This window comes from Phycodurus eques, chromosome 13 (genome assembly GCF_024500275.1).
Source record: "Phycodurus eques isolate BA_2022a chromosome 13, UOR_Pequ_1.1, whole genome shotgun sequence".
In the NCBI taxonomy this organism is placed as follows: Eukaryota; Metazoa; Chordata; class Actinopteri; order Syngnathiformes; family Syngnathidae; genus Phycodurus; species Phycodurus eques.
Genome location: NC_084537.1, coordinates 10,565,911 through 10,582,158, shown reverse-complemented (window position 1 = coordinate 10,582,158; position 16,248 = coordinate 10,565,911). Strand labels below are relative to the sequence as shown.

The following is a 16,248-nucleotide window of genomic DNA, read 5'->3' as shown; positions in this document are numbered from 1 at the left end:
GTATCAAGGCAAAGCTCTGTACAGATCTTCAAGTCGCTGTAAAGTGAAAATAAAATGACACATCATAGACAATAGTGCTATTTCCAATTTTGCCTAATTTGAATAAATCAAATCGCCAAGTCAAGGTCCGACCTTAAGGCTTTTTGATTGTGGCCCTATCGGGCCAGCATGAACCAAGTTGTGGTGGCCCTGTCAGAAGCTGTAATGGCCCCGTATATTCATGATATAGTACGCTAAGTTTTAATGATTATTTCGTACATAACATCTTCATACGGTATTATTTAAGCCCGTTTAAGAAATTATTAGTACAATTGCATTCATGGCAATGACTCTGTACTAACCTCACTAAAATCAAGTCTGTCACGATACGAAGTTATCCGTTTTAACTGGACCCAGAAGCAAGCGTAGGCTGAGAAGTTTGTGGTGAATAGTTTATTGAAAAGGAAGTGGCAATTGGACCTCTGAGGCGTAATGCCGGGTCGCCAAGACGGGGAATGAGCGGCAGGTGGTGGCCAGTGCAAACTGTAGGCCGGTCCCAAGCCCAGATAAATGCAGAGGGTTGCGTGAGGAAGGGCATCAGGCTTAAAACTTTGCCAAACAAATATGAGCGTTCATCCAAAGAATTCCATACCGCATTGGTCACGGCCCGGGTTAACAAGGTCCGCCATCGGCGCCGTCAACCTGCAGGGCGCCGGTGGAAATTCAGCTACTGTGGGTCGAAGTCGAAGAGGTGGAAAGGTGGTGGGATAGGATGGTGGTGTGTACAGGTGGTGGGATAGGATGGTGGTGTGTAAGATGACGTTGATGGTGGGGAGGAAGATTAGGAAGACAAAGGCAGAGCAGAGAACCATGTGGTGGAAGCTGAGACAGGACGAGTGTTGAGCAGCTTTTTGGGAAGAGGTGAGACAGGCTCTCGGTGGACAGGAGTAGCTTCCAGAAGACTGGACCACTGCAGCCAAGGTGATCAGAGAGGCAGGCAGGAGAGTACTTGGTGCATCTTCTGGCAGGAAAGGAGAGAAGGAGACTTGGTGGTGGAGCCTCACAGTACAGGAAATCACACAAGGAAAAAGGTTAAGTGGGACACTGAGAGGACCGAGGAGAGGTGAAAGGAATACATTTAGATGCGACGTAGGGTAAAGGTAGAGGTGGCAAAGGCCAAACAAGAGACATATGCCAGGTTGGACACTAAAGAAGGCGAAAATGATCTAATGATCTGGTGCCAGTAGTGTGCTGGATATAAGGAAAGAATACTTTGAGGAGTTGATAAATGAGGAAATTGAGAGAGAAGGAAGAGTAGAGAAGCCAAGTGCGGTGGACCAGGAAGTGGCAATGATTAATAGAGGGGAAGTTAGAAAGGCATTAAAGAGGATGAAAAATGTAAAGGCAGTTGGTCCTGATGACATGACATGAGGTTAGACTGGAATCCCCGTGGACCATGATGTTTGCAGATGACGTGATCTGCAGTGAAAGCAGGGAGCAGGTGGAGGAACAGTTAGAAAGATGGAGGCGTGCACTGCAAAGGAGAGGAATGAAGATTAGCTGAAGTAAAACAGAATATATGTGCATAAATGAGAGGGGTGGTGGGGGAAGAGATAGCAAGGGTGGAGGACTTTAAATACTTGGGGTCAACCGTCCAGAGCAATGGTGAGTGTGATCCGGAAGTGAGGAAACGGGTCGAAGCAGGTTGGAACGGGTGGAGGTAGGTGTCAGGTGTGTTATGTGACAGAAGAGTCTCTGCTAGGATGAAGGGCAAAGTTTATAAAACAGTGGTGAGGCCAGCCATGATGTACGGATTAGAGACAGTGGCACTGAAGAGACAACAGGAAGCAGAGCTGGAGGTGGCAGAAATGAAGATGTTGAGGTTCACTCTCGGAGTGACCAGGTTGGATAAAATTAGAAATGAGCTCATCAGAGGGACAGCCAAGGTTCGATGTTTTGGAGACAAAGTTAGAGAGAGCAGACTTCGATGGTTTGGACACGTCCAGAGGAGAAATAGTGAGTATATTGGTAGAAGGATGGTGAGGATGGAGCTGCCAGGCTAAGAGAGCTAGAGGAAGACCAAAGAGAAGGATGTCGTGAGGGAAGACATGATGGCAGTTGGTGTTTGAGAGGAGGGTGCAGGAAATAGGCTTCCATGGAAAAAGATGACGCACTGTGGCGACCCCTAAAGGGACAAGCCGAAAGGAAAAGACGTTGTCTAAAAAATTCCTCTCATTAGTCTGTAATTTAGAAAATGGAAATAATTTTGTAATCCTAATTGACCAAAAATAGGAAACATTTCATCTGATTCTCTGAATTGACTTTACTGCGTCTTTAATTCATTTTTTTACAACATAAAAACTTCATTTGGAAGTCAAGTAACAGCAGAACATGCAGTCTCTTCATCTCACATTTCTTCATTATCTTTAGCATCGTTAAACAGAGTATTTTTGCTTGTTATTCCACCACTAGATGGAAGCTCAGTCAATATTTATTCTCTTTGAAGTTGCCACACACACCACTGTAAACATCAGCTTTGCATTCAGTAATCAACCCTTTAACAAAATTAAAATCATGTCCTGCCCCTCTAATAAGCTATCACAGTACTTTATTGGCATGTTGTCTTTTCTTTAACACAGCATCGTGTCTAATAACTGTTTGTTTTCTCATTCTTTGTCAAAGTTGCAGTGATGCAGGGGCATATCTGTTCAGAGTCCTTGCAGATTATCTGTAAGTTTTTTTTTCTCCTCCCACACATATCCATCTTGTTCCCACACGTCACAGAGTCCTGCTCTGTTTATGTTTTGCCGGCAGGAGGACTTCTCTCCTTTATACTTTTACAGCACTGCCACTAGCAGGTTTGCGCTCACAGCTGTACAGAAATGTGGCTGCAATAACCAGTGCTGCCCCTGAGAAAAACATACTGACAGGTGCCAGGAGATAGCAGAGGAAATAAAAAGGTGTTAGATGTGAGATACATAAAACCACATATATACAGATGGATTTATATAAAAAAAAAAAAAAAAAACATCCTCAGTAGTCATTTGCAATTCTAATCACTTGAATGAGTGTGTCATTAGCATGCATGTATTTACCCAGTAGGGCTAAAGTCTTCCAACAGGAAATATGAGATCAGCGTAGACACGATGATGGACAGAGAAGTAGCAAACCCTTTGAGGATGTTGTCGGCATATTTAATGACCACAGCTATGACCAAGCCTCCTAAAGCCTGCAGGCGCACAAGACAGTGTTTCAAACAACCTGTGGGAGGAACACAGCCAATCTGCACAGCAAAATTTGCAAATGAACACAGCAAAGTACCGGAAGTCGAAGAGCCAAGTAACGTTTGAGGTGGTACTTAGTGGAAAAAGTTTGAGAACCACTGCTTTAGATGCGCACTGAGATGAAGTCTCCTGAGATTTACACATGATTATGTTGCTCCGCAGTTGTTTCATGTACTTTTTAATTTACTGTTACCTTATTACATCCTTAGTTCCACATTACAATTAGGGGACACTTACTAAGAAATTTAGCTCGATATAATAAACCTTTAAGCAACAGATATTTGAACACAAATTGTGGAGCAACACATAGACAGATAATGTAAAAATACTCAGGAATCTATTCTTTATTCTCTACAAAGAATGACTATCCATCCATCCATTTTCTGAGCCGCTTCTCCTCACTAGGGTCGCGGGCCTGCTGGAGCCTATCCCAGCTATCATCGGGCAGGAGGTGGGGTACACCCTGAACAGGTTGCAAGCCAATCGCAGGGCACATACAAACAAACAACCTTTCACACTCATAGTCACACCTACGGGCAATTTAGAATCTCCAATTCATGCATGTTTTTGGGATGTGGGAGGAAACCGGAGTGCCCGGAGAAAACCCACGCAGGCACGGGGGGAACATGCAAACTCCACACAGGCGGGGCCGGGGATTGAACCACAGTCCTCAGAACTGTGAGGCTGACGCTCTAACCAATCGGCCACCGTGCCGCCCAAAGAATGACTAATTAAACTAATTAAATTAAATCAATTAAAAATAAACTAATGAATGCAGCAAAAGAAAATCTAATGACCATACCTGTAAGACAATAACTATACTGGTGGTCTTGTTGTAGCCTTGAAACATTCCAGAATGTGTCACTCTCTCACCGTCATACACCATCATTCCTAATGTACCAAAGACAAACCCGAACAAACCTGCAGGAAACAAACAATATATATATTTTTTGTCTGTCCCTCTTTATTTGAGTGACATCCCCTATGCTTCCAGAGTCCTTACAGCTAATTAATGGCAGTAGCCTTTAACCCCTGTAGAAATCATATAGTATTACATAGCACTTGGCCAATGAAGAACACACAGTGACTTAGTCTGATGAATGTTTTACAATACATAATGGTGGTGTCACGGTACCAAAATATTGACTTTGATACTATAATTGCATGAAGTACCTCGATACCATGGCAAAAATCTAAAGCAGTGGACTGAAAACTGACCAAAAAAACTTTGCACCTTCATATTTATTTCAATAATTCAAAACAAAACATTACAATAAAAAAAATTATGTAATAATGGAATTAGCCCATTGCTAACCTTAGTATTTTTTTTTTAATTATTAGATCAATGCCTGCATTCGCATATATATATATATATATATATATATATATATATATATATATATATATATATATATATATATATATATATATATATATATATATATATATATATTAAATGACGAATGTGTGTTTATATGTACATAAAATTGTACATCTACTGTATATACAATTTATGTATGATATATAAAGGCATTAAAAAAATATTAGCCCATCCTTGTTTCTTCAATTTCTTGTTCCTTATAATCCCTGGTACCACTAAAGGCATTTTACCTGAAGAATAAAAAACAGAATAATTTTACCTGAAGAATAAAACACTTAACCAAAATTATATTTAATAATACAATTATTATCAAGAAAACCATGGAAAATGGCTTGAGCTAGATATCAGCTCTCATATCAAAATCTTATGAGCTATGTTCGTTGTCGTCATTATATTTGTCCAAACAAATTTACCTTTAGTTGCACCTGGCATTAAGACATGAATGAATTGAACGCTATTACAAACCTTTTTGGATGGGCATCAATTCACGGATTTTTGCTATTCACGCCAGCCTTCTTCGAAAAGCAGGGGTTCACCATCACACTATTAATAACAATATTGTAATGTTCACTATTTCATCTGCAGTTGATAACCATTAGGCTACTTAATATTACTTGAAGATGAACCCAAGTCATTTACGTGTTTTGTTTCTAAATACCTGTACAATAAATACTGTTTGTTTGACGGTAAGTGCTGAAAATGTGTGCAAAGACAGAGAGTAATTGAGTGCTGAATTGCTGAGACATAGTGTAAAACTCTTTCACCTTCTAAATTTTCAGGATTTTGTTTTGGGCGGCGATAAAACGGGGTCATGCCGACGTCACCAAGGAACAGCATGAGTCGGCCTCCCCCACTATATACTGTAAGTAATGAGGTCCTTTTATGGTTATCTGCCAGAATTTCAAGTTACTCAGTAATTATATCTTGGCCTTTTTCAACGCCACTAGATTGTGCAGAGAGCCATCAAGTTATGCCAACCCGAAAAATGCATCTTCCCTTAAATGTTTTGTGTTATTTGAACTAGTGTCTCGCGTGGTGCTCAACCAGCGAGCCAAGTGTTGATTACGTCCGCTAGCCCGCAAGCTAACGAGCTAAGGAGCTCGCTTGACCGCGGCGGGGTCGTTTAATGTGTCAGTGCCTCAACTCAGAGTTGCTGTGTGTGGGTCTCCCTACATAACAGGGACACAGGAAAGTTAACTGTTCATTAACCATAACCACAGCAGCACATGTTATTTAGCCAGTACCCGACTACAGACACTTAAGCACATAGCTACGAGCAAACGTATTAGATTGACAAGTGAAGGTCCGTCTCCAGCGTCTTCAGTGGACACGTCCACACAGTCCTGCAGCTCGAGGGAGAGCCTTATTTTTTCATGATTTCAGAACCTTACTTTACATGCATGGAGACTATTTTATTCATTCAAATTTGGCAGGTGTTTTAATAACATTTCTCTCTTTTCTGGCCTTTTTCATGCATCATAACTTTTTTGATGGACAATTCATTTACATCCTTGAATGAGAAAATGGTCTATGGTTCATCACAGAAAAGCCATTGACACATGAAAAAAAATCGTACTCACCCAGCTGTATGTTACGAATCCACACACTCTGTTTAGTCTCCTTGAGGATTTTCTCAAAGTAAACCCCAGCAAAACCACTGGATATGCATGCTATCAGCACAGCCATCAGACCCACAAACTGGATGCTCGCAGACAGTACTTTCTGCTCTGAATCTCCTACAGATGCTGTGGGCCACTGCGGAGATTATAGCAAAAAAATTTAATCTGATTAATTTGTGACTACAATTAGGAGTGACTATGGAAAGCAACTTTAGTCAGAATGAAGCAGGCACACCTGAGTGTTTCTGCAGTTTTAGTGGCTACCTGCACTAAAGTGACTCCAGCCATGAGGAGGAGTAGGGACATCCATTGATAGAAACCCAGCCTTCTCCCCAACATGGAGATGGAAAACAGCGCTGTGGTCAGAATCTTCAGCTGGTATGTGACCTAAATAAAACAAAAATCACTCACTTGTTACACAATCTTGGATCTTATGATTTACTGTTGGACAAGCTTGGATTTATCTTTGGACTGGGTTTGGTCAGCGTATTTTATATTACAAACATGACCCATTTCATTAACTATTGTACAGTACACATCAGCAGCCTGGTTCACATGGAGCCTTGTATTCTGATAAGAATTGGATTGATAACCCAAAGCGAATAAAAATGCTCCATACTAACACCCCAATCAGAATAAGCAGGCCGTATCCAAATAGAATTTAATTCGGTTTCAAAGTGGTGGAATGTTCCTTATCCCAAACTGAAAGTACTAATGTATACGGTGCAATCGGAATAGTAAGGCTGTGTTCTGTCTGCGCATACTATGTCTTAATGTAAATGCGCAGCAACGTTGTCGTTTATGCACTTGCACATATGGCGGCTTCCTACCACAGCTCGTATGCGATGGAAATCATTTTAACTACTGTATGTGTAGCTGGTTTTTAACTACTCTGCTAAATAGACGTCTGACCTCTAGCTTGATCAATTACGTGAGGTTTACATAAATCTGTGCATGTCACACCTCTGTAAAATGGCTGTTCTGATTAAATGTAGTGCTCATGTATACACCAGATTGGAATAGATCACATCAGATGTAAACAGTTTACCAGCGATCTTCAAGCGGAATGATTTCAATCAGGATGACAAAAAAGTCTGCATGTAAACCTGACTAGTAATTTTCAAAGTGTAGCACAAGTACTATGAGTGGTTCGAGGGGTGCCTCTAATGGTACGAAAAAAGGTTCACTGCCCAAGTGCAGTTCAGCTGTATATAACCTTTGAGCTCAATACATTTGCATTTAGGTACAATTTGTATTTCACTTTTGTGCAATACATTTCACTTGAGTCATTTTTTACAGTAATTACAGTTAGTTCCCCCCCCCCCCTGTATTTAAGCTCAATGCTAATGTTCAAACTGTGCATAATGTTATAGAGGTTTACAGTAATATTGAATACACTTACTTTAGGAATAAAACCTCTGGCTCATTTTTGAGTAACACTAACTACTGTGCGACTATGTATTTTAATGCTGGTCATAATGGTGGCAGTTGGAGACCCAATTATTTTTGAGGTGGTACTTGGTGTAAAAAGTTGGAGAACCAGTCCTTTAGATTTTCACTGAGATGAAGTCTCCTGAGATTTACAGTGAGTACGGAAAGTATTCAGACCCGCTTAAATTTCCCACTCTTTGTTATATTGCAGCCATTTGCTAAAATCATTCAGTTATTTTTTTCCTCATTAATGCACACACAGCACCCCATATTGACAGAAAAAAAAACAGAATTGTTGAAATTTTTGCAGATTTATTAAAAAAGAAAAACTGAAATATCACACAACCATAAGTATTCAGGCCCTTTGCTCAGTATTTAGTAGAAGCACCCTTTTGAGCTAATACAGCTATGAGTCTTTTTGGGAAAAGTTTTTCACACCTGGATTTGGGGATCCTCTGCCATTCCTCATTGCAGATCCTCTCCAGTTCTGTCAGGTTGGAAGGTGAATGTTGGTGGACAGCCACTTTCACGTCTCTCCAGAGATTCTCAATTGGGTTTAAGTCAGGGCTCTGGCTGGGCCATTCAAGAATAGTCACAGAGTTGTTCTGAAGCCACTCCTTTGGTATTTTAGCTGTGTGCTTTGGGTCATTGTCTTGTTGGAAGGTGAACATTCGGCCCAGTCTGAGGTTCTGGGAACTCTGGAGAAGGTTTTCGTCCAAGATATCCCTGTACTTGGCCGCATTCATCTTTCCTTCGATTGCAACCAGTCATCCTGTCCCTGCAGCTGAAAAACACCCCCATAGCATGATGCTGCCACCACCATGCTTCACTGTTGGGACTGTATTGGACAGGTGATGAACAGTGCCTGGTTTTCTCCACACAACACTTAGAATTAAGGCCAAAACGTTCTCTCTAGGTCTCACCAGATCAAAAAAATCCTATTTCTCACCATCTTGGAGTCCTTCAGGTGTCTTTTGTGTGTGTTTTTTTTTAGCAAACTCCATGCGGGCTTTCATGTGTCGTGCACTGAGGAGAGGCTTCCGTCGGGCCACTCTGCCATAAAGCACCGACTGGTGGAGGGCTGCAGTGATGGTTGACTTTCTTGAACTTTCTCCCATCTCCCAACTGCATCTCTGGAGCTCAACCACATTGATCTTGGGGTTCTTCTTTACCTCTCTCACCAAGGCTCTTCTCCCCCAATTGCTCAGTTTGGCCGGACGGCCAGCTCTAGGAAGGGTTCTGGTCGTCCCAAACGTCTTCCATTCAAGGATTATGGAAGCCACTGTGCTCTTAGGAACCTTAAGTGCAGCAGAATTTTTTTTGTAACCTTGCCACAATTCCATCTCTGAGCTCTTCAGACAGTTCCTTTGACATCATGATTCTCATTTGCTCTGACATGCACTGTGAACTGCAAGGCTAAATCCAATCAGTATAGTCAAACACAGCTGGACTCCAGTGTAGAACCATCTCAAGGATGATCAGAAGAAATGGGCAGCAACCGATTTAAATATATGAGTGTCACAGCAAAGGGTCTGAACACTTATGGCTGTGTGATATTTCAGTTTTCCTTTTTTAATAAATCTGCAAAAACTTTACCAATTCAGTTTTTTTTCTGTCAATATGGGCTGCTGTGTGTATGTTAATGAGGAAAAAAATAACAAATGATTTGAGAGAATGGCTGCAATATAACATCCATCCATCCATTTTCATTACCGCTTGTCCTCACTAGGGTCACGGGCTGCTGGAGCCTATCCCAGCTATCTTCGGGCAGGAGGCGGGGTACACCCTGAACCGGTCGCCACCAAATCACAGGGCACATAGAAACAAACAACCATTCGCATTCACACCGACGGGCAATTTTAGAGTCAATCAACCTAAAACGCATGTTTTTGGGATGCGGGAGGAAACTGAAGCGCCCGGAGAAAACCCACCCAGGCAAAGGGAGAACATGCAAACTCTACACAGACGGGGCCGGGATTCGAACCCCGGTCCTCAGAACTGTGAGACAGATGTACTAACCAGTCGTCCACCGTGCCGCCTGCAATATAACAAAGAGTGAAAAATTTATTTCAACACAATGATGTTTGACTTTTGAGGTGTTGCACTGCAGTTGTATTAACTTTAATTCACTTACTGTTACCTTAGTTCCCCCTTACTTTGACTATTTTTTAAAATCATGCGCTTTCACAAAATTTTGTGAATAGTATGATAACCCCAAGCTTATCGCAAACAAATCAATGCCCATTTAATTCCAGCCATATTTAGAAGGGCCTTGAGGTGATGTTTTGAGTCTATTTCTATGAGAGCAGGTGTATGGCTGTGAAACATTTGGGTAGAGAGTCAATGTAGAAGGATTTAAAACAAAAACAATTGCTATAGGTGGCTTGAAATGAGTCTTCCTCACTTTGAATTTTAAATGAATTATATGCTTAAGCACTAAAAATGGCAAATTATTGCATTTCTTTGGCAAAATTTCCATCAACCACGATATCAGGCATTTTGAGAGCGAGTTGCTCATAAATAATCCAGTTGAGATCTTTTAAAATCATTTTTAAATCCAAGGTATAGTTTCAGACCAAATCCCTACGAGAACTTAGATACATTTTCACAACCAGGCATATAAGAAAATATTGACTTGGTTGTGTAATTTCCAACTCCACTCCGGAGACCCAATTATTTGTAAAATCAGTTTTCCATAACAAGCCCCCTTTAAAACATTAGCACCCCCACCCAGATTGTGCAGTACATGTTAGCCACACACAAACAACTGTTGCAGTGAACTGGCACGTGTATGCGTAACCTGATAGGTGGCTGCGTCCAGGTTGGACAAAGCAACATAGAGTAGATTGTTCTGCAGTGTGTAGATTCCCGCCGGTATGGCCAGTTTCATGGTCTCCAGAGGCTTGCTCACAATCTCCTCCTTCAGCTGCTGGTTCATGGCCTTCACATAAAAATCTTCCAGACACAGAGATAGCATTGTCATGGGACAATGACACAGTTCAATACTGAGATGATAGAAGAACAGAGCAAAATCATGTCCAGTACAATGTTCTCCTGCTATATCGTGGTTCACCTTCCGCAGCGTCACTACATCACAGATCTTTTTGTAGAGTGTATTGAAATCCATTCAAATCCCGGCCCCGCCTGTGTGGAGTTTGCATGTTCTCCCCGTACCTGCGTGGGTTTTCTCCGGGCACTCCGGTTTCCTCCCACATCCCAAAAACATGCATGGTAGATTAATTGAAGACTCTAAATTGCCCATAGGTGTGAGTGCAAATTGTTGTTTGTCTATATATGCCCTGCGATTGGCTGGCGACCAGTTCACGGTGTACCCCGCCTCTCGCCCAGAGTCAGCTGAGATAGGCTCCAGCACGCCTGCGACCCTAGTGAGGATAAGCGGTACAAAGATGAATTAATGAATTATTTTTTAAATCTGCCATACAGTGAGACCGCAAAAGGTGAACAGAGAAATGGCGAGTGATGGCAGTACTCACTGTTCTCCATGAAGACCAGGAGAGTGCAGACGAGGATCTTGATCACCTCGGCGGACACTACAGCAGACGAGGCCAGGTAGCGGGGGCCATCTTCCTTCAGAGTGCGAGAGTAGCGCATGGTGAGTACCAGTGAGGTGGTCTGCAACACGAGAACCCCCAGAGACAGGTACTTCAGCCTCCTGGAATGTAAGGAGGACACCATGGCGGAGAACGCTGCCTTGGGGGGATTCTAAGGAGAAAGTCAGAAAAAAACAACTCTGTAACATCATCCCAGTAAACTGGCAATCAACAAGGGAAGCCTCTGAATTCTCCAAATGTAAAACACGAATTTGCCCAAGCTTGTGTACCCGAGTCCGCATGTGTCCAATTTATGGAAACAATTCCGAGAGCAAGAGGATACAAGTGTGGACTGAAGCAGAATGTTTGTTAGTAATTAAATGGTAGTTAACACTTAAATACAGTTTGGGGTCAACTTTGACCCATTTTGACATTTGACTGCAATAAAAATAAATTGACCCAAAATACACACAAATGACAATATTTCAAAATGAAATTCTTCTGTACAGGTGCTACAAAGTTTGTATTAGAGCCCCGTCTAAAGAATTTTGGCTATATCAGTGTGTTTGTGGCGCAATCACGGTTACTATTGTGGGCAGAGGTTTAAGAGCCATTTTCTTCTAAATGCATTGGTTTCTATGATGGTATTGCATATCAGGGGCTAGAATGTGCTGCACGGCCGACTGGTTAGTAGATCTGCCTCACAGTTCTGAGGGTCCCGTGTTCAAATTCGGCCTCACCTGCATGGATTTACATGCGGGTACTCCGGTTTATTGAGAAACATGAACCTGTTCGTCTTTAACTTGCAGGAAGACACTGTAGGCATTTTAAGACCCGTGTGATGTGGTTTCCTGATACAAGTTAGAACTGGAGGAGCAGCATTCTAGACCAGTTGCTGATGTCAGATTGATTGTTAAATTTAGACCTGTAAAAACACAATTAAAAGAGTCTAGTCGACTGTAAATGAACCATCTTTTCTTGTTTGGACAGAAGATCTTTAATTCTAGAGATGGTCTTCTGTTGGTAATAAACAGACTTCATCACACACTTTTAGGTGGCTTCAAAATTCATGTCAGGGTTATTCACACCAAGATTTCTCACTTGATTTGTCAATAACATGCAGCCAAGAAGAGGGTTGACCTTTGACCCTTCGATTTTATGCCCTCTCTAGCTAACCCTTACATACAGTTCATTTTCCATGCAAACATAGTATGTTCCAGGTAAAGTTGTACGTGGGACTAGATCATCATCACAATAATTGTCTTTATGTATTCGTTTCGTGTGTATGTATGTATATATATATATATATATATAGAGAGAGAGAGAGAGAGAGAGAGAGAGAGAGAGAGCTTGAAGTACATCAATGATGAAATACATGCTATGGTTATTGTCATGAAAATCATTGTGAAATGTGACAGTATGTTGAGTAATGTATTTGTATTTGATAAACAGGAGGGAAATGGACAAATTGTATATATTATTGCATAAAAATACAGTGTTGTTGTAACTGCATGAAGATGACAGCACCCTTGTTCACTAGAAACGAGTAATTTGGAAAATTACTACAATGCACATTCCACAAGGCAATAAACCCCCACACCTCCATTCAGAGACCCCATCCTGAAAAGGTCATAATATGTGATACCACCTACTCAAGCTTAATAAAAAGGGCAGAGGGGAGGCAAATGATAGAAGAGTCCTGCTCACTGAGCGAGCGACTGCTTCTCCTCTTTCCGCAAGAGAAAAGTCTAGGCTCAGGTTGTGTTTTGTCTCTCTCATGCTAAATTGAGAATATCTGTAGATTTACAGATTAACTCTGACAGTGCGCGGCAAGCCCGCGACCCGAGTGAGGAGAAGCGGCTCAAAAAAAATGGATGGATGGAGTGCGCGGCAAGCTACGCAGACGTGCTGCGCGGGGCAATTCGTCAGTCACGTGATTCAATGCGGGCGTTGTCGGCCGCGCGAGTATAAAGAGGCCTTAACGGGACAAGCCGAAAGGAAAAGAAGAAGAAGAAGCTATGTATGCACTAGCTCCTTAAACAGAAATATGCCAGTTATTTCGCTGTCTCACCCATAAATATAGTATACGCCCCAAAACACATTTGCATTTAATCTTTAAGAACTGTTTTTTTAAAAGCATTTATTTAGGTACAATTGTGTTGTGCGTAATGTTGCAGTGGCTTACAATAATGTTGGTTAAAAAAAAAAAAAACAACAAAAAAACATTTAAAAGGCTAAAGTAGAATTTAGACAGAATAAGGTGTGGTGTGTATACACTGACCTTCCTATGTGGCAGTTCAATTCAGCAGCACACAAGCACACAATCCTTCTCAGTGTGTGTGTGCGTGTGTGTGTGTGTCCGATAACCCCACTGAACAAACTCCCCCCTCACTCCTTCTCTCTTTCCATGCATTGAAAACACTGTTCACTGTGACGGTGAAACAGAACACCCAGCTCAGTCTAACAGGGAGCCAGAGGCAGACTGCACAATATTTAAACTCTCCTGCTAGTTTGTCACACATTAACTCATGAAGAGTTACCAAATGTAAACAGCACTTTGAATTACAGAAGTGAGCGGATCTGCAAAGAAACAGCTCAAACATTTCCTGATGTTCCGACAAAAAATGCTGCAGTTCTGCAACGGTGCTATACAGTGCGCTTTGAGATATGAGTTTCATTTGTTCTGTGACCACGCTCAACTCTCAAAACACTCTCTTAAATCTTATTTCCCCATTGAAATGAATGGAAATGCCATTAATTTGTTCAAGCCTCCCTAAAAATACCAACAGAAAGTTTGGTGATGTGTTTTTGGATCAAGCAAATGGCGCTCTATAATATTGTACTTTATAAACACATATACTAATGGCATCATGAAATAGCATGAAACAGTTTGTGCATTATGGTTACTTCATTGCGGCACCTTATAGTGAGCGTGACTTAGCCCAAGAGACAAACAAGCTGAACAAGACACAAATGAAGAAGAGTTACACAACAATGAAGTCTTGTATGTAGTGACTTCATTGTTGTCAAATATTATGTGTCAAAGTTGTTATGTTCAACTCTAAGAATTTGTAGAAACATTGCCACTTGTCAATTGTCAAATAACTTCCACGATAAAATCCAGTTATTCTTCACCAATGCTTTACCTAAATTTGAGTTTGGCGGACAGATTAAGCTCCTCCATCCATCCATTTTCTGAGCCGCTTCCCCTCACTAGGATCGCGGGAGTGCTGGAGCCTATCCCAGCTGTCATCGGGCAGGAGGCGGGGTACACCCTGAACTGGTTGCCAGCCAATCGCAGGGCACATAGAAACTAACAACCATTCGCACTCACAGTCGTGCCTACGGGCAATTTAGAGTCTCCAATTCATGCATGTTTTTGGGATGTGGGAGGAAACCGGAGTGCCCGGAGAAAACCCACGCAGGCACGGGGAGAACATGCAAACTCCACACAGGCGTGGACGGGGAGATTAAGATCCTTTGAATTTGTATTCAAGGGAGTTGACTTAAACAAATATTGGACTTTGTGACATCAGCCGGATGGAAATCCTTGAGAGCAGTTATTCTCGACCCATGGAACGAACCTATTAGTGGTGTGATGCGGACAGGCAGTCAAATATTACAAGTGGTGCTCGATTTATGACGGTATAGTGAGTAGTTTACACACAAGAAGATACATTCATTTACAGATGTATTTAATGTTTTTCATAAGATTCTTTGATGTTTATGCCCTTGATGTGTTTTTCTTACAAATATTTACTGAAATTCAAACTTTAATACTGTATTTGTGGAGGTCAGTAACAAACTATGGACCAACTTGTAAGATGAAATATTTAATGTGCATTGCAGGTCGGATTTGCCTTTTATCGGGAAAATAATTTTATTTTGACAGGCACGCCCCAGAAACATTAATACTCGGCGTGTAACGGTACATGCACGGTGAACCTCCGCATGTTCGCAGGCTGCTATTCGCAAATTTGCGGATGTTTTTTTTTTTTTTTGGAACCTATCCTCTGTTATTTGCTGTTTTTGCGCTCAGGCCATCTGGTTGCATCTTGAAGCCAAGAAACTGTTGAAGTGCGTTGAGGAGCTTCATTAAGACAAAAGTAGTCCTTTGCCGCCACCTTGTGGCATCTATAGACAATTCAACTACAGTATCAACCTTTTCAGGGGGGTGTCAATAATTGACGGATTTTTGTGACAGGAAGTCTAAGTGCTTCCTGCTCTTGCGTCAATGCTACGTCGCAAACAAACACAGTGCAGCTCAGCCTTTGGCTACGGACTTCCTAGTTAGGGATAGGCTTGTGCAAGTTAAAAGAAATCTAGCATGGTGCAAAGACAACTTTCAGTGGCATTAAAACCGTCTCTCACATAACAAATACCATCGGTGCTTTAATGGCATGAAAATTCAGACTGTTAAAACTGTTACGCTTGGACATGTCTGCATCCTTCATTTCCTATTGATGTTGGACTTTCCTAAAAAGAAGAGATCAGTGGCAAGTTATGAGTGAGATTGTGCAATTGGTTCATTTAATTTGACAACATTCATTTTTGCACGTTCATCCTCAGTTTGGAAATAAGGTGCTCTGAAAGCGATTTCAATTATACGAGCATGTGTAGTTTAAAAAACAAAACAAAAAGGACATGCATGTTTCTAAGGCTATTTTTGAATAATACATTTTCGTTAATCTTATTAAATTCTACAAAAGTAGGTTGCAACAACAGGAAAATGCAGACTGAGAACCATTGCTTTAAATGATTCATAAACACTCCATTACAGTTCACAAACTTGAAAAGAGGTAAACGATGCTGCCACACATTTGATTCATTCAAATGTACGAAGCAGCATAAGTACGTCGTTGGGTATTTTAAATTAACGTTCAATAGGGAAATACAATCTTTTTTCAACATTTATATGTAAACTTCTACACTATGTCAAACTCAGCCACTTTACCTTAAGCAGGATGATGTGCAAAAAGTTATGGGGACACTCATTGACTGGA

The 16,248-nt window shown here is 41.4% G+C and overlaps 1 protein-coding gene across 1 annotated transcript; it reads right to left on the bottom strand.

Moving 5' to 3' along the window:
• Window positions 1–2,808: 2,808 nt before the first annotated feature.
• On the bottom strand, window positions 2,809–11,390 carry slc35a3b (solute carrier family 35 member A3b). Its single transcript, XM_061694077.1, has 7 exons — window positions 11,189–11,390; window positions 10,495–10,649; window positions 6,528–6,650; window positions 6,225–6,399; window positions 4,066–4,184; window positions 3,075–3,208; window positions 2,809–2,902 (listed from the first exon to the last, which is right to left on the bottom strand). The coding sequence occupies exons 1-7, from the start codon at window positions 11,388–11,390 to the stop codon at window positions 2,809–2,811; spliced, it is 1,002 nt and encodes a 333-aa protein (XP_061550061.1).
• Window positions 11,391–16,248: the final 4,858 nt, after the last annotated feature.

Excerpts from the sequence above, each read along its gene's own strand:
- slc35a3b (XM_061694077.1), bottom strand. The coding sequence starts at position 11,390 with ATGGTGTCCTCCTTACATTCCAGGAGGCTGAAGTACCTGTCTCTGGGG. Across the intron at positions 6,651-10,494 it reads TGGACGCAGCCACCTATCAG|GTCACATACCAGCTGAAGAT; the intron begins GTTACGCATACA and ends TGTTTTATTTAG. Across the intron at positions 4,185-6,224 it reads GATTCGTAACATACAGCTGG|GTTTGTTCGGGTTTGTCTTT; the intron begins GTGAGTACGATT and ends TGTTTCCTGCAG.